Source organism: Grampus griseus, assembly GCF_964374135.1.
Source record: "Grampus griseus genome assembly, chromosome: X".
Lineage (NCBI taxonomy): Eukaryota > Metazoa > Chordata > Mammalia > Artiodactyla > Delphinidae > Grampus > Grampus griseus.
This window is the reverse complement of record NC_138999.1, coordinates 55064030-55087946: the sequence shown is the minus strand read 5'-3', so window position 1 is coordinate 55087946 and position 23917 is coordinate 55064030. Positions and strand designations below refer to the sequence as shown.

The 23917-nt window shown below is 38.8% G+C and overlaps 2 protein-coding genes across 6 annotated transcripts in view; both read left to right on the top strand.

Moving 5' to 3' along the window:
- EDA2R (ectodysplasin A2 receptor) overlaps window positions 1-23917 on the top strand; it is a 75559-nt gene that overhangs the window by 3833 nt on the left and 47809 nt on the right. For 3 of the 5 annotated variants that reach the window (XM_082681612.1, XM_082681610.1, XM_082681608.1), the window contains exon 2: window positions 11406-11502. In XM_082681612.1, the coding sequence (XP_082537738.1) occupies window positions 11416-11502 (87 nt within the window). In that variant the 5' untranslated portion in view covers window positions 11406-11415. Of the gene's footprint in view, window positions 1-1996; window positions 2055-11405; window positions 11503-15866; window positions 16100-23917 lie in introns of those variants that run through there. The other 2 variants (XM_082681609.1, XM_082681611.1) reach the window with 2 other exon arrangements.
- LOC309840068 (centromere protein N-like) lies at window positions 8118-8859 on the top strand (the record flags this gene model as incomplete). The annotated part of the gene is made up of 1 exon (XM_082682063.1): window positions 8118-8859. The coding sequence occupies exon 1, from the start codon at window positions 8128-8130 to the stop codon at window positions 8857-8859; it is 732 nt and encodes a 243-aa protein (XP_082538189.1). The 5' UTR covers window positions 8118-8127.

The following is a 23917-nucleotide window of genomic DNA, read 5'->3' as shown; positions in this document are numbered from 1 at the left end:
CAGAAACACTGTAAAAGGAACAGGATGGGTGAATGTGACAAGTTCCTTTGTAAATTATTTCTTAAGTTCCCACTGTGTGCCAGGTACTTTCAAATCCATAATCCCACTGACTCCTCACCCCAACTAGGGAAGGTCCAGGTCCTCTTGTCTTAATTGTACAGGTAGCCAAATAGTCTCAAAGAAAATGAAACTTGCTAGAGATCATTTAGTTAGTAAGTGTCTGAACAAAACTAGAAACCAGATTTTTGTTACTCCAAGGTCAGTATTGTTTTGTTTTGTTTTGTTTTTTAATTTTGGCACTGGGCCCTAAATTTGGAGACTTTAGATTCTAGTCCTGGCTCTGTGCTGACCAACTATGTGAATTGGGGGAAATTTTATCCCTTCTAGAGGGGCCTCAGTCTCCCCATATGGAACATCAAGGGAATGAGGTTAGGTTGTCTTGAAGAATCCTTTTGGGATTCCATGAGAATATGTTTTCAATTATCTGATGGTTTGAAGTTTTAGTCAGTTACCAAAGAGGAGAAAAAAAATAAACCATAATGAAATGTGCTGTCGTATGAGTACTGAGGTGTCTGTTACTCTACTTGAGGTGAGTTCAAGTAGATATGGATGATATTTCTTTATTGGGCAACAGGAAGCTGGGACTAAGATGAGTTTTAAGCTCCCATCTAAGATTGTACAATTCTGAACATTGTTTTATAGAATGTGCATTTACATATGCAATCATAGGCTTCTTGTTGTATCAGTTTCATCTTTTCCCCACTACCCCGCCACCTTTCTTTTTCTTAGGAAGTCTAAAAAATAAAAGGCAAGAAATATTTTGGCATCAATATCTCATCCTGTACAGACAGGCTTCATTCTATGGACTGATTCTCCCATTCAGATTGGAAGGATAAGTAGCCCTGAGCTGTGCTTGCAAATGCTCATCAGTTTGTATGTCTGTTTCTTTAGGATATTTCTGGCCTATGAGGAAGGGATAGTGTACATGATAGGGGGATACATGGGATCCCCAAGGGATAGTGTACATGATTGCTGTGGGAGAAAAGGCACTGTTCTTATTGACATCTTCAGAGAGATACAACTATTCCAGATAGTTGGTAAACTGGACAGGGTGGAGAGAATGTGGGGCAAGACCAAAGAACATTAATAAAAATCAGAAATGAGAGCACTTGACTGAGTTTTATCCAGCTCCTAGCCCTGTAAAGAAATCATACCATTAATCCAGTTTTCAGCTGGGAGAACTCAGTCAAAAGCATATCCTCTGTGGAAACTCACCTAGTACTGCTGGCGATGTAACTAATTTTTGATGATACCACTAATTTCATTGTATCTTGTGGTGGTCAGTACATGAATGTGACTCACTTTGGCTAGGGACACTGTGGAACAATAGCAGGGGTTTTGGGTATTGGTTGTTTGGCCTGTAGCCTCTCTCCAATGTCCTTTGCTCCCAAACTCTGGGTGGAATAGAAACAACACTCATAGCAACCCCTCACATGTGTAGCACAATTTGGAGTTTCCAGAGCACTCTCACATACATTATCTCATTTTTCCCTTGAACATCATCCAGCGTAGTTCCGTACCTTTGCTCCCACTTGGGAAGACTGTTTCAGCAATCATTAAAGTGATATTTTCCTCTCATAATCAGCCCAAAGATTGCTGGTCTTAATTATATCACCATATTCTTGGCTACACAGTTCTTTTCTCCCCTCCCTTTAACAATTTTTTTCAGCAGTTCCAGACACTAACTAAATATTTATATATTTTTTAGCTTTTTTTCTGCCTCAATTTACAGTCTTTTAAGTTATGTTTGTCTTTCCTAGATTTGTGCTTTTTTGTTGTGGATGTGTGTGCTTCCACATGTTTTGAAGGAGAAAAATTTTAACTCACATGGTTAACATTTGCTTTTGGCTGAATTGAAATTGTCCAACTGGATATTAATTCTATCTGTACAGTGACAATTGTTTATAATAAAATTTTCTTTACTTTTCTACTCCAGCATCTTTATTCTTGCTGAGCCATTATCTGTTGCTCTGTACACCAGAATAAAGAACAAGGTAAATAGGTGTGACTTCCTTAATTTTGCACAGCTTCCTTCATTCTCCTCTGTTGATATACTAATCCTGACATTACTGGACCAAATGTTGCTATCACTAACAGTTGTATTTCTTCAGCCACTTTGGAAATGGAAAGAGAAGCTTGTTAAAAACTGTAACAACCACCTGTGGTCTCTGAATTATTTCTATTCCATGCACATATTGTGATATACTTGAATATTAAGACAATTTATTTTTGTCACATACCAACAAAATAATATATTTCCAGTCCTGATGCTCCTTCACCTCCCTGCACCAACAGCTGACACTGCTGCTCATCTTTTACTTCTTAAAACTTTGTCCTGTACTGTCCCATCTGAGTTCTATTCTTTCTTCCCTGGATTCCCCTTCTTGGTTACTGCTGGCTAATCTTCCTCTACCAGCTTCACATATGGATGTCCCTTAGTGTTTTGTTCTTAGCATTTTTCTTTGCTCATCTAAGCCTCTGCCATGATTTACCTAGGCCAATGGTGCTCTACCTTCTGAAGATTTTATTTAATTGGTCTAGGGAATAGGTATGTTTTAAAGTACTCCAGACGATTCTGATGTGCATCCACGAGCTGGTATTTTTATGCATTTGACTTATCTCTAGCCCCAACCTATGTTCTACATATTTTAATTGCCTGCTAGGCACCACAACTGACATGGTCCTTTGTCCCCTCAAACTTTTCATACTTAAAACAGTTTGAAAAACTGAGTGCATTGTCTCTTTTTTTCCTAACAAGCAACTCCCCTTTCACACTTTTTGCACCCTGAGTTTCTCCTGGTTTCTCAGGAAGAAACCCTCAGAATCTTCTCTGACTTATGTCTTTCTCTTGGCTCTCACATCCATGTAATTGTAAGGTCCTGTGAACTTACTTTGTAAGATCTGTATCTCCCACCATCACTTCCTTCCTGTTCCTACTGCTACCATCTTTGTCCTGGCCCTCGTATCCTAGGGCTTGAGCAGAAACCCTGTCTAGCCATTCTTTAAACACATATTAGTATTCAAAAAATACCTTTGTCCCAACCTAAAAGATTGCTGATGAAATAGTAAATTTAAGTGACAGCCTGGGAGGACCTCCATTCCCTATTTTAGAGTTCAGTACTGCCTTGGAAAGCATGCCAAACTCATGAGTCTTAAATCACCTGTGAGTTCTGGCTTTATTTAATGCTAGTTAAATAAATTTAGAGGCATTTTTTTCTTTAAGTCACAGTTTTTAAAATCTATGAATTGGTGATAATAATCCATGGCTTATTCTCAGGGTTACTGGAAGGACATATTGAGCTAACTGATATTAAACCCTTTAAAACTGTGAAACCTTTCACTCAGAAGATTGTTACCGTTATTTTGTAAATTTTTACCATTCACTCATCCAACAAATATTTATTTAGTGCCTATTGTATGCCAGGCACTGTTCTAAGCATGGGGGATGAAGTAGTGACCACGACAGGACCATGATCTCATGGTGCTTACATTCTAGTTGGGGTAGAAACAGGCAATAAAGAAGTAAATAAGATAAAGTGTGTCAGATGGTCACAAGTGCTACTGAGAAGAATGAAACAGGAGAAGGGATAGGGAATATGGAGGGAACTTGCAGTTTTGAAACAGTGGTCAAGAAACCTCACTAAGAAGATAATTTATATCAAAGAACTGAAGAAGATGAGGAAGGTAGCCATGTAGTTATCTGGGGTAAAACATGCCTGAATAAGGGAACAGCAAGTGTTAAGGCCTTAAGGTGGAAGCATTTCCTGATTAGTTTGAGGAAGAGCAAGGAGGTTGGCATGGCTGGAGTTAAGGGAATAATAGGAAGAATAGTAGATCATGGAGTCAAAGAGGTGATGGGGTGGTAAGCAGATCATCTAAAACCTCATTGACCGTTATAAGGACTTTAGTTTATTGAGTGAGGTGGAGAGGCATCGATGGATTTTGAGGTTGGAAATGACATGATCTAACATGTTTTAAAAGAACCATTCCACCCTCAGCCCTTTTAACTCTATCACCTATTATTTCCAGAAAAAAAATGGGTAGGCCCCAGGTTACTCCCTCACCAAGTTCCCTCTGAATATGGGGGAACAGAAAGACTTTTTTCTGACTGCACCTTATATTCAGGTGAAACATACAAGAGCCAAAAAGAGCCCTTAAAACAATGATTTTCAAAGTTGGCTGCACATGAGAATCACCTGGTGAATTTTTAAAATACATCAGAATCTCAGGAATGTGACCCAGGTATAAGTGTTTTTTTGAAGCTCCCAAGGTGCAGCCTATACTGAGAACCACTAATCAAAGAGATTGACCAAATCCTCATGATATGATTGGGACCTTGAGTTTGGAAGTGGGGAGGATCATGCTTCTGATGGCAGAGCTGGACCTGGGACCACTTACCATTCTGAGGAATGCAGAATTCACAAATACTTGGACAGGAGGAAGATAAGATGTTTCATAGTTTGGAAGCAGATTATGGACAAGAGAAAGCTGAGATAGGAGTATCCCTGGGCCAGGCCAGGAAGGAGAAGGCTGAAAGCCAGCACCAAATGATAAAGCAACATCTGAATTATAGGCCAAACATCTGGAAATGATGAGGGCACTACACAGATTAGAAGCTTGATTTTCAAAGAAAGTACTGTTCTCACGGCCAGACTGAGCAACTACTTTGATTTTTGCCAGTCCTCTGCACGTGGGTGACTGGGTAGGCTCACAAGGAGAGGAATGGGCAGGGCATGGACCAGCTGCTGTCTTTCTCATCCTCTTTAATCCCACACCTCCTGCACTGCCCAGGAAAAGCAAATATCTTCCATGAAGTCCTGAGTTCTTAATTTAGACCTGTCATCTTGTTCTGCCCACCCGTCCTAGAGACAGAATGTTTCATCCCACAGGCATGTGCAAGTTGAGAAGAGCAGCAATCGTAAGCTGTGGCCAGAGGCAGCTGCACTGGCAGTAGTCTGAGTATCTAACATCCAGGAGAAACTTATCCAACATCAATTTTTAAGGCACAGTGAGCTCATGTGGGAATTATTATTAATGTCAGCCTCATTACTTCTCCTTTTCCCTGTCAGGTTGCATTCTTATTTTTCTAGTTTATTTTTTTTAGTGGGGGAGTGGATCAGGACAGGGGGATGGACAGAGTGAGCAGTCACATGACAGAGACAGACAAAATAAAGAGATATTCTAGTCATCTTGCCACTTGTCAACACCTCTGGTTAAACCCAATCAATATACCCAAATAGCACCTACTAGATAAATTTGGGGGGAAAAAATCATTTGGAGGGCATATATAAGAATATTCATAGTAGCATTTTAAAATTTTAATTTGGGGAATAAATTAAACAATGTCTATTAGAATGATACAGGGTAATTCACAGTATTAAAGAAAAAGCTGAAGAACTAGGTTTTTTAAAAAATTGAAACAATTCACATACCATAAAATTCACTTTTCAAAGTGTATAATTCACTGTTTTTTAACATATTCACCAAGTTGTACAACCATCACTACTATCTAGTTCCAAGCCATTTCCTTACCCCAAAATGAAACTCATATCCATTAAGTAGCTATTTCCTATTCTCTCCTTTCCCCAGCCCCTAGCAATTACTGGCCTACTTTCTGTCTTTATGAATTGCCTATTCTGAACATTTCATATAAATGGAATCGTATAGTTTTCCTTTTGTGTGGCTTCTTTCACTTAGCATAATATTTTCAAGTTTCAACCATGTTGTAGTCCTCATCGAGTACTTCATTCCTTTTTCTGGCTGAATAATATTTAATTGTATTGATAGACCACATTTTGTTTATCCACTTAGTTAATTTACATTTGAGTTGTTTCTACATTTTTGACTATTATGTATAATGCTGCTAGGAACATTCATGTACAAATTTTTGTGTGGATATATATTTTCAGTACTTTTGGGTATATACTAAATATTGGAATTGCTGGATCACATGGTAACTTTATGTTTATTATTTTGAGGAACTGAAAAACCATTTTCCAAAGGGACTGCACCACTTTACATTCTCACCAGCAATATATGAGGGTTGCAATTTATCCACATCCTTGCCAACACTTAATCATCCCCTTTTTTGTTATAGCCACCTTAGTGGGTATGACGTGGGATTTCATGGTGATTTTGAGTTGCATTCCCCTAATTGCTAATGACGTTGAGCATGTTTTAATATCCTTATTGGCCATTTTTTATATCTTCTTGGAGCAATGTATATTCAAGTACTTTGCCCATATTTAATTAGGTTATTTGCATTTTTATTGTTGAGTTGTAAGATTTCTCTATTATATATATATATATATATATATATATATATAAAATCAGGTTCTCTATAATTTATAGGGTTTTTTTTCTCCCATTATGTGGGTTGTCTTTTTATTTTCCTGATATTGTCCTTGAAGCACAAAAGTTTTAAATTTTGATTAAGTAAAATTTATCATTGTTTTCTTCTTGCTTTCTTTTTGGTGTTGTATCTAAGAAACCATAGCCTAATCAAAGGTCACAAATATTTATACCTATATTTTCTTATAAGAAAGAAATATTTAATTATAAACATTTTTATGTTTTCTTATAAAGCTCTTTTAAGAGTTTTATAGGTTTATGTCTTTCATTTAGAGGTTTGGTCCATTTTGAGTTAATTTTATATATGGTGTGAGGTAAGGGTCCAATTTGATTCTGTTTTATGTGGATACCCAGTTGTCACAATGCCTTTTTTTGAAAAGCCTGTTCCTTTCCCATTAAACTGTCTTGGCACTCTTTTTGAAAAGCAATTGACCATAGTATAGCAACTTTATTGTAAATGGTTACAAATTAAAAACAGTTCAATGTCCATTAACCAAAAAATGCATAAATAAATTGTGGCATATCCATATAATGGGGTACTACACAGCAATGGTAAGGAATGAATATTGCTACATACAGTGTAATGGATAAATCTCACAGACATTACATTGAGCAAAGAAAGCCAGAAACAAAAAAGTCCTCTTTTTTTGAAATATTTATTTATTTATTTATTTGGCTGTGCAGGGTCTTAGTTGTGGCACATGGGATCTTCTTTTTTTTTTTAACATCTTTATTGGGGTATAATCGTGGGATCTTCTTTTACCACGTGCGGGATCTTTTAGTTGTGGCATGTGGGATATTTAGTTGCAGCATGTGGGATCTAGTTCCATGACCAGGGATCAAAACCGGGCCCCCTGCATTGGGAGCATAGTGTCTTAGCCACTGGACCACCAGGGAAGTCCCAAGAGTGCTCTTATATGAATCCAATTTATATGAAGTTCAAGGACAGATTAAACTAATGATTGTGACAGAAGTCAGAATAGAAATTACCTGGGAGACGGGGATGGCATTGACTGGGAAGGGGCATGAAAGGGTCTACTGAGGTAATGGAAAGGTTTTTGTATTTGTATCTTTATCTGGATAGCATTTGTATGAGTATATACATATGTCAAAATCTTATAGGTCTGTCTATATTGCTGTCTTATACAGCAGTTTGGAAGATTCAGACATCTTCTGTGACATTTTAGAAGAGTGTTAGCTGCAGTTATAGGATGCTTCAGAGTAGCTCTGATTTTCTCAAAACCTAATTACTCTCTCTCATCTTCTCTTAAAATAAAAAGGCAGTACATCTACCACAGGACACTGCTGACCACAGGGAAGAACTTTACATAAGGTCTGAGTTTGTCCCTGGGTAATAATTTAACCATTCTTAGACAATTTTACCCATATGCCCTGACTTCTTCAAAACAGATCAGAGTCTATGTGGCTTTCTTCTCTTTTAAAAAGGCAATTTGTTAAACTTATAATGAAAGACAGTTTAATTTGTATGCTTTGGATAAACAGTTTGACAAAAGAGGGGGGAAAAGTCCTTTGTTCATCCCCTGGGACCTGATATGGGGATTTGGCAATACGCCCAACTTGCCTAGACACAGGTCTCAAAGCCAAAGTTAGAGGGACATGTTAAAATTCATGCCACATGCCAGGGCGGTGGGAACTGCAATTGGTGGCTTTGAAGGTGCAGCAGGCGGGAACATCTGATGAGAGAGCCGGCCGGCGATGTGTGCCAAAGAGATGGATGAAACTGTTTCCGAGTTTTTCAGGAGGACCATCTTGAAAATCCCATTGACTGAAATGATGACGATACTAAAAACCTGGAATTTTTTGTCTGAAAATCAACTGCAGACTGTAAACTTCCGGCAGAGAAAGGAATCTCTTGTTCAGGACTTGGTTCTGCTTTGTGAGGAAAATCGTGCAAGTCTCAATGATGCAGCCCTTTTAGACATCATTTATACTCAATTTCATCGGCATCAGAAAGTTTGGGATGTTTTTCAGATGAGTAAAGGACCAGGTGAAGACACTGACCTTTTTGATATGGAACAATTCAAAAGTTCATTCAAGAAAATTCTTAAGAGAGCATTAAAAAATGTGACAGTCAGCTTCAGAGATGCTGAGGAGAATGCAGTATGGATTCAAATTGCCTGGGGAACACAGTATAGAAAGCCAAACCAGTACAAACCTGCTTACGTGGTGTATTATTCCCAAACACCATATGCCTTCACTTCTTCCTCCCAACTGAAAAGCAATCTACCCCTTCTGGGTCAGGCACTGACAATTGCTAGCAAACACCATCAGATTGTGAAAATGGACCTCAGAAGCCGGTATCTGGACTCTCTTAAGGCTATTGTTTTTAAACAGTATAATCAGACCTTTGAAACTCACAACTCTACTACACCTCTACAAGAAAGAAGCCTTGGGCTAGATATAAATAGTATGTGTGTTTTAAGATAAAAACTGAAATTTGGAAGGACATTCCTTTTCAGATTTCTGTCACCATGAAAACATTTATGTACCAGGATGTGATTCAAAAGTATTTACTGTTTTCAGAAAATTGAAAATTACATTTCTGTTGAAGTGGGGAAGCTAAGCTACCATAATCTCTTTTAGAATTTACTAGACTGGCATCTAATAATAATCAGAACAAAAACAAAAATTAACTAACAGTTGTTGAGCATTTCTTCTGTGCCAGGCACCATACTAAGGTGTTTATATGAGTCATTTCCTATTTCTTCACAGCAGTCCCATGAACAAGCTCTTTTCATCAGGAAACTGGGTTTCAGAGAGGTTTAGTAACTTGTGAGGCAAAATCACATAGCTAAGAATCGGCAAAGCCAGGAGTGAAATCCGAATCTGAGTCTGGAGCCCAGGCTCTTAATGCTTCCTGAGTACTTTATTGCATCTCACAGGTATTGCGTTATTTACAAATTGAAGGTCTGTGGCAACCCTGCATTGAGCAAATCTCTCAGCGCCATTTTTCCAACAGCATTTGCTCATTTCACGTCTCTGTGTCACATTTCCATAATTCTCACAATATTTCAAACTTTTTCATTATTATTATATTTGTTATGGTGATCTGTGATCAGTGATCTTTGATGTTACTACTGCAAAAAGATTACAACTCCCTGAGGGCTCAGATGATGGTTAGCATTTTTTAGCAATAAAGTACTTTAAAAAAAAAATCATGCCACATGTTTATTACATGGGAGGGGCTCTGGATGCCAAACAGAATAGGCTGTCTCAGACACCCAAAGGCCAGAAACAGCTGCTATGGAGATTTCAGATGCCTATATAAGGAGCTTATCTCAAGGGCAGGACTGCTCTTTGGCTCCTGACAATGTTTTTCTGTTTCTGTGAGCAAGAGAAGGATACAGGGGAGTTGTCCAGACCAATATGCTGGCCCTGTGCCCATGACACTTAATTCCCTTGTCATGAGGGCTGTGAGACCACTGATGGTTTTTGTTCTTAATGAGAAGATGGGGTAGGGAGGGGAGCGTGCGTACTGAGGGTGACACTATGGGCCAGTAATCGAAACACATAGGAGGTAACATCTTCAGCTTGTGCAAAAATGGATTTTGTAGTCCACTTTCTTCTGAATGAATGCATGGGAAAGAATGGCCCAGTTGATGGTGGGAAAAGGTGCATTCAAGCAAAAATGCCTGACAGGATGACTTATCCCATCGCTATTGGGGACTTTTGAAGGGAGGAGTGATGGTCTCTCAAGGTGCACATCCACACTCTCCTCTCTTCTGACTGGAAGTACATACTTAGGACTTTCAGTACTTTGAGAAGCCACCTGAAGTTCACCTTGACATGAAGTTAAGGAGTGCACAAAAGAATCTCACCCCAGCTTTCTCTTTGAGTAGTGCAAGCTCCATGTATCAGTTACTTACATTAAAATTCACCTTTGTGTAAAACTCTCTGTCTACATACTTAACTCTGTCTTATTTTGTATAGCTTTTCAAATCCTTCAGAATGCTTTTATGGACCTTAGCTCATTTAATCATCCCAAGACCTATATAAGGTAGGTGAGGAATATACTTCCCCCTTTCTTCAAATTAAGTAACTAAGGCCAGAAAAAATAAAGTGAATCATCCAGGATCATAGGTTGAATGAAGAAGAGCCAAGTAAGTTGACCAACCATCCCAATTTACCTGAGACTGTCCCAGTTTTAACACTGAAAGTCTCATGTCCTGAGGAAGCTTCTTAGTCCTAAGCGAAACTGGATGATTGGTTACCCTATATCCAGGATAGAACCCATATCTCCCAACACTCTGACCAATACTAGTGCCACTGCCCTATGCCATTTGTATTATGAGAACTGTTATGTGACTAGTGTTTCCTTTTATCTACACCTTAGTGTACCAGCACATTTCTTCATGCTGCGTCATTCTCCCCTCCTACCCAGACAAGGACAGAAGCAATGACAGCTAGTTCTTCTCAAACTTAAAGACAGTTTTGGCAAAAGGGAACCATGTTTCAGCTTTCTCATCCACAAAGGAAGGATGATAATCTCTATATTGCTTACCTCACATGGATGTTGTATGGATCAAATATAATGGGTATTAAAGTGCTTTCTAAACTGTTAATAGCTGGTAACATGTGAGAGATTGTGGTTATTCTCTACTCCCTAGGCAGAAGCCAGCTCCTTGTCTTATTCTCTTTCCAGTTCAGCAAGTGTTATAGCCACTAACTGTGTGAACTTTGGTGAATCCCTTGGTCTCTGTGCTTCATTTTCCTCATATGCAAAATTAGGCTAATAATAATTATTTGTATGGTTGTTTTAAAGGTTGAATTATTACTTGTAAACCATTTAAGAGTTCTTGGCACATGGTCAGTGCTATATATGCATTAGCTGTTTTGGGTTGCCTTTCTCAACCCTTATAACCCAGGACCAGAGACTAGATTAAGAGGCCCATAAACCAATTGACATGGAAGGCACTACTTACTTTGAAATCCCTTTCCGCTAGTTCCCTAATTGTTGTGTTGTGTACCCATAGCATTCCCACCATGGATTGCCAAGAAAATGAGTACTGGGACCAATGGGGACGGTGTGTCGCTTGCCAACTCTGTGGGCCTGGACAAGAGCTCTCCAAGGTAAGTCCCCCTGGTCAGGATACTTATTTCTGTCACATCTTAAGAACCAGACTGGCAACCAAGAGAGTCCAAGATTAGCAGAATCATCCCCATCTGTGTCTAATCAGTTTAGTAGATAAAACAAACCAAAGATTATGACAGGGGACTTCTCTGGTGGTCCAGTGGTTAAGACTTCACCTTCCAATGCAGGGGGTGCGGAATCCATCCCTGGTCAGGGAGCTAAGATCCCACATGCCTCAGGGCCAAAAAAACCAAAACATAAATCAGAAGCAATATTGTAACAAATTCAGTAGACTTTTTAAAAAAATGGTCCACATCAAAAAAAAACAAAGATTGTGACAATAGCAGTCACAACTCCATTAAGAAGTCAACCTGGCAACATCAGGGTCAGGGGAGGATTCCATGAGATAGTGGGGTATTTCAAGAGTAAATGTGTAATGCAAAGGTCTAGGAAGGCTGTTTGGTATTAGGGACATATGTCAACTAAAGAAGGGCCCACTCATTTGCGGTTCAGGAGCCAGATATCAGGTCTTGGGAATTGGAAAGAGAGAAGAACTGAGTAGTCTGAAATGTGGCCTCTGTCTAGAGGGACTGGGCCACTGAGGAAACTGCAAGAGAGGCTTCATTGATGGGGAACTAGGGAGGGTCTAGAATCCCAATTAGTGGTAAGGGTCAGAACAAAACCACCCACAAAGCAGGGATTTTATACACAGCCCTGGCTTGCAGAGCTGGAGCTGCTTAATTGTTCCTGCTTCAGGTCCCTATTGGTCCCAAAACCTGGGAGTGGTATTAAATTTAGGCTGCAGCTGGGAACACAAAGGCTGGGAACAGACAGTTGGCAGATTTTTTTTTCACACTCACATATTTTATGCAGTTGTTCATTAATTCAGCAATTACTTATTGAACACCTACAAAGTGGCAGGCATGGTTGTAGCCACTGTGGGTATGGTAAAACAGACAAAATTCTTTGCCTTCATGAACCTTACCTTTTAATTAGTGGAGCAAACAATGAACAAGATACATACATAGATATGGAAGTATGACAAGAATTATTTACAGTGACCTGATACAGAGTGACTGGGTGGCTGCTTAGATCAGGTAGCAAGGGAAGGCCTCTCAAGGAGGTGTCTTCTGGGGAGAGAATACAGCTAGTGCACAGTTCCAAGGTGAGAATGAGCTAGGCATGTTCAAGAAAGAGGAAGAAGGTAAGTGCAGCTGGTGATTGGTGAGTGAGAGGTAGACTAGTACATAATGAGGTCACAGAGGGAAGTATCGGCCAAACCATGGGAATCTTTAAGTTTATGATGAGAAATTTTAATTTTTTAAAAAGCACACCAGGAACCCTTTGGATGGTTTTAGTTAGGAGAGTGACATGATACTCTGACTGAAACAAAATGTATCAATTATTTAGCCGGCCTCCTTCCTACCTCCCTATTTCACAAATGAAGAGACTAAGGCCCAGGGATATTAACAGACAAGCACTAACTCTAATTTTAACTCTTTACACATAGCATTCTATACCACAGTGGGGTGCCCACATGGTTAATAAGGGATCCCAAGACCAAGGAAAAGTCTTCAGAAGTTAGGTCATGCTAGACATTAGGATGGACCAGATGGAATAAGCTACTTAGCTTGACAAAATCTATTTTAAATATCACATTCATCTTCATGATCAAAAGGCTTGGCACTCCTATAAGAACAAGCTCTGAGAAATGTTCCTGTCATGTACATGGCCATTACCTTTAAAACCATCCATATTTACAAACCTGAACTTCTCCAAGGGAGAAAAATAGGTCTTTCTGTTAAACTGCTGTTACCAAATTCTCAAAAAGTGGCCCATGATGAAATGTGCATTTGTCTAAGCACCTCTTTGGTTGTCATTTATTTCAGCACCACTAGAAAGCTCAGAAAAAATGAATGAACTGCAGTATTGTGTTCCTGCAACTGCTTTATGTAAAAACAGCTTGTACTTGTATAACAGTCTGTACTTTGTAAAGAGTTTTCATGTGCATTATCTCATTTGGCTCTCGAGTCTCACCAAGAAGGTATTATGAGCCCCATTTTAGATGTTGAAACTGAGACTCAGAGAGCGTATGTGACTTGCTCAAAGTCACAGTGTTCAGTAAAAATTGAATACACATGGGTTTGAGTCCCAGCTTTGCTGTGGGCAAATTAATCTTTGATTAAATTAAGATGTACTAAGTTAAAAGTAACATAAAACTTACCAGTGACTTGAACCATAAACACATTTATTTATGTAATGAAATTTGGAAGCAGGGATCCCTGTGGTTGTGTGGGCAGATCAACAATATTGTCAAGGACCCAGGCTCTTTTTATCCTACATCCTGGGCACCTTGCTATTTTTTCCTCATGCTTGTGGTCTCTTGGTTACCATAACTCAAAGCATTACATCTTCACATCAGAGTCAAAGTCAGGAAGAAGGGGCAGAGACAAAGTAGCGTGACATTGTTAGTGAAGAAGTATTTTCCTAGAAGCTCCACAACAGATTTCCCTTTGTATGTTATGGGCCAGAGTTGGGCATTATAAGTATCTCAAAACTGCTGGGAATGCTAGGACATGAGTACCTGGCAAACAAAAATGGGATTTCCATAATGGGCTAAGACCAATCACGAATCACTTCTTGGACTTCCCTGGTGGCGCAGTGGTTAAGAATCTGCCTGCCAATGCAGAGGATATGGGTTCGAGCCCTGGTCCAGGAAGATCCCATATGTCACAGAGCAACCAAGCCTGTGTGCCACAACTACTGAGCCTGCGCTCTAGAAGCCACAACTACTGAAGCCCGTGTGCCTAGAGCTCATGCTCTGCAACAACAGAAGCCACCGCAATGAGAAGCCCACACACCACAATGAAGAGGAGCCCCGCCTCGAGGCAAATAGAGAAAGCCCTCGCACAGCAACAAAGACCCAATGCAGCCAGAAAGGAAGGAAGGAAGGGAGGGAGGCAGGGAGAGTCAGTTCTTGAGGCTGGTCACTTTACCACCCAGAATGAAATCAGTGTTCTGTTAGTAAGGAAGAAAATGGGCAATGACTTTTGGATAAGGAATTAACAGCATCTGACACAGGCTTGTTTTTATAATTTCTTTTATTTAGTTTTAAAGTTCACTCATATGAACCATAAACATCACTGTAAATAAAACTTTAGAAAAAATCAACACTCTTTCCTCAGGACACATTTTTAGAAGTATAATTGTCAAGCTAAATAATGCATACATTTTTAAGATTCCTGTAATATATTAGCAGATAACACTTGTGATAATTTTTACTAATTTCCACTATAATTACATTTATTTTCAACATTTCATGGAATTCTTATATCCCAGAAGCCTAACCACACATAAATAATGTGTGTTTCTATCATCTATTAATTTTGTCTTCCTTTGTAACATTAAATCACTAACATATGAGGACTTCACGTTCATTTTTTTTTTTTAACTTTTTACTATTTGATAGGGGAAAATATCACCTTTTGGTGTTTATTTGCAGTTTTGTGAACCGTTTCTGTTTGCTTGTTTTTTCTGTTCTATTCATTGTTTATTGTTCATTCTTCACTCATGTAAGGCACCTGAGTAGAAAAACAGATAGAAGAATATGGGGTATTTTAAAAATCATTTATATAATGTGTAATACTTTTAAAAATCAGAAATGGTCTTGAATTTTATTTCATTTTATCATTCATTATCTCTTGACTATTTTATGTATGTCCCTTTGATATATTAATTTGATGACATATATTAATAAATTCCAAAATTAAAGTATCTTGCATCCCAAGGATAATTTTATTGTGATTTTGAATTAAATGCCCTCTTATGTTTTATAAGTTAATATTTTATTTATAATAAATAAGTACTCAGCGCTATCAGCATCAAAACTTATTTAAGAACTGTGCTAGCTTGGTAAAATTAATTAAGAAGATCAATGTTTTTCTGGTTATAAAACTGGTTAGTAGCAAAAGAGTTTTGGGGGACTTGATCATTTGAACAAATTTTCTTTGCTTCCTCATTAGGAAAGAAAAATTTCAATATAAATTTTTCATGATAATTTCTTCCTTTTTAATTTCTTAAGAAATGAAATATCTATTTATTCAAGGAATTCTTGTTGAGGACAATTTGATAGTGTTTATCCACTATGCCAATCTCTGCTCTTAATTGGTGTACTTAAACCATTTATATTTAAGGTAATTGTTGATATGTTAGACCATTTTATCATTTTATTTTTTTGTTTCTTATTCTTCCGTTTGTCTTTTCTTGCCCCGCTGTGGGTTACTTGAACATTTTTTTTTAGGATTCCATCTTGATTTATTTGTAGGGTTTTGGTACAGTTTCCTTGAAATCATTCTGGGTACAGTAAGTCCCCTACAAAGTTCAAGATGCGAACTTTCAAAGATGTGAAAATGCATTCCATCAACATCAGGCGTGAGTGAACTTGAAACTTGTCTTCCATCTCCTATTGTTGATGATCCTTCAGCTCTACCATCTCCCACCTCCTCTCCCTCCTCCAGTCAGTAACTCTTCTTGCCTGTTCACTCAATGCCAGCCCCTGTATGCCAGCTGTTGTACTGTACTACTATACTTTTCAAGGTACTATACTGTAAGATTCAAATGTTTTCTTTACTTATGTGTTTGTTTGTTATGTATTATTTGTGTGAAAAGTATTATAAACCTATTACAGCACAGTACTATATAGTCGATTGTATTTGTTGGGTACCTAGGCTAACTTTGTTGGACTTATGAACAAATTGGACTTAATGAACATGCTCTCAGAATGGAACTCCTTTGTATGTAGGGGACTTACTGTATTACAATATACACATGTGACTTAACACTCTCCACTGTTATCAACATTTTACCATTTTTTTACCATTTTTAGTACAGTATGGAAACATTACTTCTACTTAGGTTCCTATACTTTCCTCACTTTCAAATATCATTGCTTTGACTATCAGGTAATTTTATGATTTTTTTTTTTTTTTTTTGCGGTACGCAGACCTCTCACTGTTGTGGCCTCTCCCATTGTGGAGCACAGGCTCCAGATGCGCAGGCTCAGTGGCCATGGCTCATGGGCCTAGCCGCTCCGTGCCATGTGGGATCTTCCCGGACTGGGGCACAAACCCATGTCCCCTGCATCAGCAGGCAGACTCTCAACCACTGCGCCACCAGAGAAGCCCTTTTTCTTTTCTTTTTTTAAGTGTTTATTTCTTTATTTCTTATTAGTCATCCATTTTATACACATCAGTGCATACATGTCAATCCCAATCTCCCAATTCATCACACCACAACCCCCACCCCCCGCTGCTTTCCCCTCTTTGTGTCCATACATTTGTTCTCTACTTCCATGTCTCAATTTCTGCTCTGCAAACCGGTTCATCTGTACCATTTTCTAGGTTCTACATATATGCTCTAATATACGATATTTGTTTTTCTCTTTCTGACTTATTTCACTCTGTATGACAGTCTTTATACGCATACACATCTCTACAAACGACCCAATTTCATTCCTTTCTATGACTGAGTAATATTCCATTGTATATATGTACCACATCTTTTTTATCCATTCCTCTGTTAATGAATGTTTAGGTTGCTTCCACGTCCTGGCTATTGTAAATAGTGCTGCAGTGAACACTGTGGTACATTACTCTTTTTGAATTATGGCTTTCTCAGGTTATATGCCCAGTAGTGGGATTGCTGGGTCATATGGTAGTTCTATTTTTAGTTTTTAAGGAACCTCCATACTGTTCTCTATAGTTACTGTACCAATTTACATTCCTAACAGTGTAGGAGTGTTCCCTTTTCTTTACATCCTCTTCAGTATTTATTGTTTATAGATTTTCTGATGATGTACATTCTGACCAGTGTGAGGTGATACTTCATTGCAGTTTTGATTCACATTTCTCTAATAATTACTGATGTTGAGCAGCTTCTCATGTGTTTGTTGGCCATCTGTATGTCTCCTTGGGAAAAATGTCATTTTAGGCATTCTGCCCATTTTTGGATTGGGTTCTTTGTTTTTATGATATTGAGCTGCATGACCTGTTTGTATACTTTGGTAATTAATCCATTGTCAATTCTTTCATTTGCAAATATTTGGTTGGCCAAGAAGTTCATTCGTGTTTTTCTGTACCATCTTATGGAAATCCCCAAACTGACATTTTGGCCAACCCAATATTTTTTGTCCCATTCTGAGGGTTGTCTTTTCATTTTGTTTATGGTTACCTTTGGGGTGCAAAAACTTTTAAGTTTAATTAGGTCCCATTTGTTTTTGTCCTTATTTTCATTACCCTGTGTGGTACGTCAAAAAAGATCCTGCTGTGATTTACAACAAGCAGTGTTCTGCCTATGTTTTCCTCTAAGAGTTTTACAGGGTCTGGCCTTACATTCAGGTCTTTAATCCATTTTGAGTTTATTTTTGTGTATGGTGTTAGGGAGTGTTCTAATTTTATTCTTTTACATGTAGCTATTCAGTTTTCTCAGCACCATACTTTGAAGAGACTCTCTTCTCTCCATTGAATATTCTTGCTGCTTTGTCATCTATTAGGTGACCATAGGTGTGTGGGTTAAACTCTGGGCTGTCTATCCTGCTCCACTCATCTATAGTTTTGTTTTTGTGCCAGAACCATACTGTCTTGATGACCATAGCTTTATAGCACAGTCTGAAGTCAGGGAACCTGTTTCCTCCAACTTCGTTTTTCCTTCTCAAGATTGATTTGGCTCTTTGGTGTCTTTTGTGTTTCCATACAAATTGTAAAATTTTTGAGCTAATTCAGTAAAAAATGCCATTGGTTATTTGATAGGAATTGTGCTGAATGTGTAGATTGCTTTGTGTAGTATAGTTATATTCACAGTATTGATTCTTCCAATTCAGGAACGTGGTATATCTTTCCATCTGTTTGTGTTGTCTTGGATTACTTTCATCAGTATCTTATAGATTTCTGAGTACAGGTCTTTTGCCTCCTTAGGTAGGTTTATTCCTAGTTATTTTATTATCTTTGTTGTGACTGTAAATGAGATTGTTTCCTTTATTCCTCTTTCTGATCTTTTGTTTTTAGTGTATAGGAAAGCAAGAGATTTCTGTGTATTAATTTTGTATCCTGCAACTTTACCAAATTCACTGATGAGCTCTATTAGTTTTCCTGTAGAATATTTATTAGGTTCAATGCATAGTATCATGTCATCAGCAAACAAGGACAGTTTTAATTCTTCTTTTCCAATTTGGATTCCTTTTACTTCTTCTCTGATTGCCATGGTTAGGACTTCTCAAACTATGTTGAATAATAGTGTCATAAGTGGACATCTCTGTCTTGTTCCTGATCCTGGAGGAAATGTTACAGTTTTTCACCACTGAAAAATGATGTTTGCTGTGGGTTTTTTTGTATATGGCCTTTATTATGTTGAATGAGGTTCCCTCTTTGCCAACTTTCTGGAGAGTTTTTATATAAATGAGTGTTGAGGGGGACCTTCAAGATGGCGGAGGAGTAAGAAGTGGAGATCACCTTCCTCCCAACAAATACATCAAAAATACATCTACATGTGGAAAAACTCCTACAGAACACCTACCGGACACTGGCAGAAGTCCTCAGACTTCCCAAAAGGCAAGAAACTCCCCAGGTGCCTGGGTAGGGCAAAAGAAAAAAGGAAAAACAGAGACAAAAGAATGGGGATGGGACCTGCACTTCTGGGAGGGAGTTGTAAAGGAGGAAAAGTTTCCATACACAAGGAAGCCCCTTCACTGGTGGAGACAAGGGGTGGAGGGAGGTGAGCCTTGAGGCACACAGGAGAATACAGCAACAGGGGTGCACAGGGCAAAGCAGAGAGATTCCTGCACAGAAGATTGGAACTGACCAGCACTCACCAGCCTGCGAGGCTTGTCTGCACACCCAGCGGGGCTGGTGGGGGCTGGAAGGTGAGGCACAGTGTTCGGAGTTCAGACCCCAGGGAGAGGACTGGGGTTGGCTGCATGAACACAGCCTGAAGGGGGCTAGTGCACCACAGCTAGCTGGGAGGGAGTTCAGGAAAAAGTCTGGAACTGCCTAAGAGGCAAGAGACCATTGCTTTTGGGTGTGCAAGGAGAGGGAATTCAGAGAACATCCTAAAAGAGCTCCGGAGACAGGCGTGAGTCGCGGCTATCAGCACAAACGCCAGAGAAGGGCATGAAATGCTAAGGCTGCTGTTGCAGCCACCAATTAGCCTGTGTGCAAGCACAGGTCACTATCCACACCTCCATTCCCGGGAGCCTGTGCAGCCCGACATGCCAGGCTCCCATGATCCAGGGACAACTTCCCTGGGAGAACACATGGCGTGCCTCAGGCTGTTGCAACATCATACTGGCCTCTTCTGCCCCAGGCTCATACCGCATTCCATACCCCTCCCTCCACCCCGCCCAAGTGAGCCAGAGCCCCCTAATCAGCTGCTACTTTAACCCCTTCCTGTCTCGGGGGAGAACAAACACCCTCAGGTGACCTTCACACAGAGGTGGGGAGAAATCCAAAGCTGAAACCCAGGATATGTGCAAACAAAGAAGAGAAAGGGAAATTACTCCTAGCAGCTTCAGGAACACCAGAATAAATCTCCACAATCAACTTCATGTACCCAGTATCTCTGGAATACCTGAATAGACAATAAAGCAACCCAAAATTCAGGGGGTGGACTTTGGGAGCGAATGTAGACTGGGGGTTTGCATTCTGCATCTAATTTGTTTCTGGTTTTATGTTTATCTTAGTTTAATACTTAGAGCTTATTTTTACTTGTAGATTTGTTTATTGATTTCTTTGCTCTCTACCTTTATATATATAAACATATATTATTTTTCTTTTTCTCTTTCGGTGAGTGTGAATGTGCATGCTTCTTTGTATGATTTTGTCTGTACAGCTTTACTTTTGCCATTTCTCCTAGGGTTCTCTCTTTCCTTTTCTTTGGTATTTTTTGTTCGTATAATCTTTAGCACTTGTTGTCACTGATGGATTTGTTTTTTGGTTGGGTTGCTCTGTTTTTTTTTTAATTAGTTTTTTATTTTTTGTTTCTAATAATTTTTAAATTTTAATAATTTTATTTCTTTTCTTTTCTTTCTTTCCTTCTTTCTTTTTTCTTATCCATTTTCTTCTGAGCTGTGTGGCTGACAGGGTCTTGGTGGTCCAAATGGTTGTCAGGGCTGAGCTTCAGAGGTTGGAGAGCTGAGTTCAGGATACTGGTCCACAAGCGACCTCTTGGCCCCATGTAATATCAAACGGTGAAAGTTTTCCCAGAGATCTCCATCTCAATGATAAAACCCAGCTCCAGTCAATGACCAGCAAACTACAGTGATGGAAACCCTACACCAAACAACTAGCAAGACAAGAACAAAACACCACCCAATAGCAGAGAGGATGCCTAAAATCACAGTGCACAGACACCCCAAAACACACCACCAGACGTGGTCATGCCCACCAGGAAGAAAAGATCCAGCCTCATCCACCAGAACACAGGCACCTGTCCCCTCCACCAGGAAGGCTACACAACACACTGAACCAACATTAGCCACTGGGGACAGAAACCAAGACCAAGGGGTACTACAAACACGCAGCCTATGAAAAGGAGACCCCAAACACAGTAAGTTAAATAAAAGGAGAAGATAAATATGCAGCAGATGAAGGAGCAAGGTAAAAACCCACCAGAACAAATGAATAGGAAATAGGCAGGCTACCTGAAACAGAATTCAGAGTAATGATAGTAAAGATGATCCAAAATCTTGGAAATAGATGGAGAAAATACAAGAAACATTTAACAAGGACCTAGAAGAACAAAAGAGCAAACAAACAATAAAGAATGACACAATAAATGAAATTAAAAATTCTCCTGGGCTTCCCTGGTGGCGCAGTGGTTGGGAGTCTGCCTGCCGATGCAGGGGACGCGAGTTCGTGCCCCAGTCTGGGAGGATCCCACATGCCGTGGAGCGGCTGAGCCAATGGGCCATGGCCGCTGGGCCTGCACGTCCAGAGCCTGTGCTCCGCAGTGAGAGAGGCCACAGCAGTCAGCGGCCCACGTACCACGAAAAAAAAGAAATTCTCCAGAAGGAATCAATAGAAGAATAACTGAGGCAGAAGAACAGATAAGTGACCTGGAAGATAAAATAGTGGAAAAAACTACTGTAGAGCAGAATAAAGGAAAAACAATGAAAATAATTGAGGAAAGTCTCAGAGACTGCTGGGACAAGACTAAACACAAAAACATTTGAATTATAGGGGTCCCAGAAGAAGAAGAGGAGAAAAACGGGACTGAGAAAATATTTGAAGAGATTATAGTTGAAACCTTCCCTAATATGGGAAAGGAAATAGTCAAGTCCAGGAAATGCAGAGAGTCCCATACAGGATAAATCCAAGGAGAAACATGCCAAGACACATATTAATCAAACTATCAAAAATTAAATATAAAGAAAAAATATTTAAAGCAGCAAGGAAAAAGCAAAAATTAACTTACAAGGGAATCCCAATAAGGTTAACAGCTGATCTTTCACCAGAAACTCTGCAAGCCAGAAGGGAGTGGCAGGACATATTTAAAGTGATGTAAGGGAAATGCCTACAACCGAGATTACTCTAACCAGCAAGGATCTCACTCAGATTTGAAGGAGAAATTAAAAGCTTTACAGACAAGCCAAAGCTAAGGGAATTCGACATCACCAATCCAGCCTTACATCAAATGCTAAAGGAACTTCTCTAGGCAGAAAACACAAGTAAAGGAAAAGATTTACAATAACAAACCTAAAATAATTAAGAAAATTGTAATAGCATATGTATATGTATAACTGATTCACTTTGTTATAAAGCAGAAATTAACATACCATTGTAAAGATGTTTAAAAAAAAGGTAATAGGAATATATATTGATAATTACCTTAAATGTAAATGGATTAAATGCTCCAACCAAAAGACCTAGACTGGCTGAATGGATACAAAAACAAGACCTGTACATATGCTATCTACAAGAGACCCACTTTTGTCCTAGGGACACATACAGACTGAAAGTGAGAGGATGGAAAAAGATATTCCATGAAAATGGAAATCAAAAGACAGGTGGAGGAGCAATTCTCATATCAGACAAAATAAACTTTAAAATAAAGACTATTACAAGAGACAAAGAAGGACACTACATAATAATCAAGGGATCAATCCAAGAAGAAGACATAACAATTGTAAATATTTATGCACCCAACACAGGAGCACTTCAATACATAAGGCAAATGCTAACAGCTATAAAAGGGGAACTCAAATGTAACACAATGATAGTAGGGGACTTTAAGTCCCCACTTTCACCAATAGACAGCTCATCCTAAATGAAAATAAATAAGGAAACACAAGCTTTAAATGCTACATTAAACAATATGGACTTAATTGATGATTATAGGACATTCCATCCAAAAACAGGAGACTACACTTTCTTCTCAAGTGCTCATGGAACATTCTCCAGGATAGATCATATCATGGATCACAAATCAAGCCTTGGTAAATTTAAGAAAATCGAAATCGTATCAAGTATCTTTTCTGAACCACAACTCTATGAGACTAGATACCAATAACAGGAAAAAAGCTGTAAAAGATACAAACACGTGGAGGCTAAACATTACACTACTTAATAACCAAGAGGTCACTGAAGAAATCAAAGAGGAAATCAAAAAAATAACTACAAACAAATGGCAATGAAAACACGAAGACCCAAAACCTATGGGGTGCACCAAAAGCAGTTCTAAGAGGGAAGTTTACAGCATTAAAAACCTACCTCAAGAAACAAGAAACATCTCAAATAAACAAGCTGACTTTACACCTAAAACAATTAGAGAAATAAGAACAAAGAAACCCCCATGTTAGCAGAAGGAAAGAAATCATAAATATCAGATCAGAAATAAATGATAAAGAAATGAAGGAAATGATAGCAAATATCAATAAAACTAAAAGCTGGTTCTTTGAGAAGATAAACAAAATCATCAAACCCTTACCCAGACTCATCAAGATAAAAAGGGAGAAGACTCAAATAAATAGAATTATAAAAGAAAAAGGAGAAGTAACAACTGACACTGCAGAAATAAAAAGGATCATGAGAGATTACTACAAGCACCTCTATGCCAATAAAATGGGCAACTGGGAAGAAATGGACAAATGCTTAGAAAAGCACAACCTTCCAAGACTGAACCAGGAAGAAATAGAAAATATAAAAAGACCAATCACAAGCACTGAAATTGAGACTGTTACTAAAAATCTTCCAACAAACAAAAGCCCAGGATCAGATGGCTTCACAGGTGAATTCTATCAAACATTAAGAGAAGAGCTAACACCGATCCTTCTCAAACTCTTCCAAAATATAGCAGAGGGAGGAACACTCCAAAACTCATTCTGTGAGACCACCATCACCCTGATAACAAAACCAGACAATGATG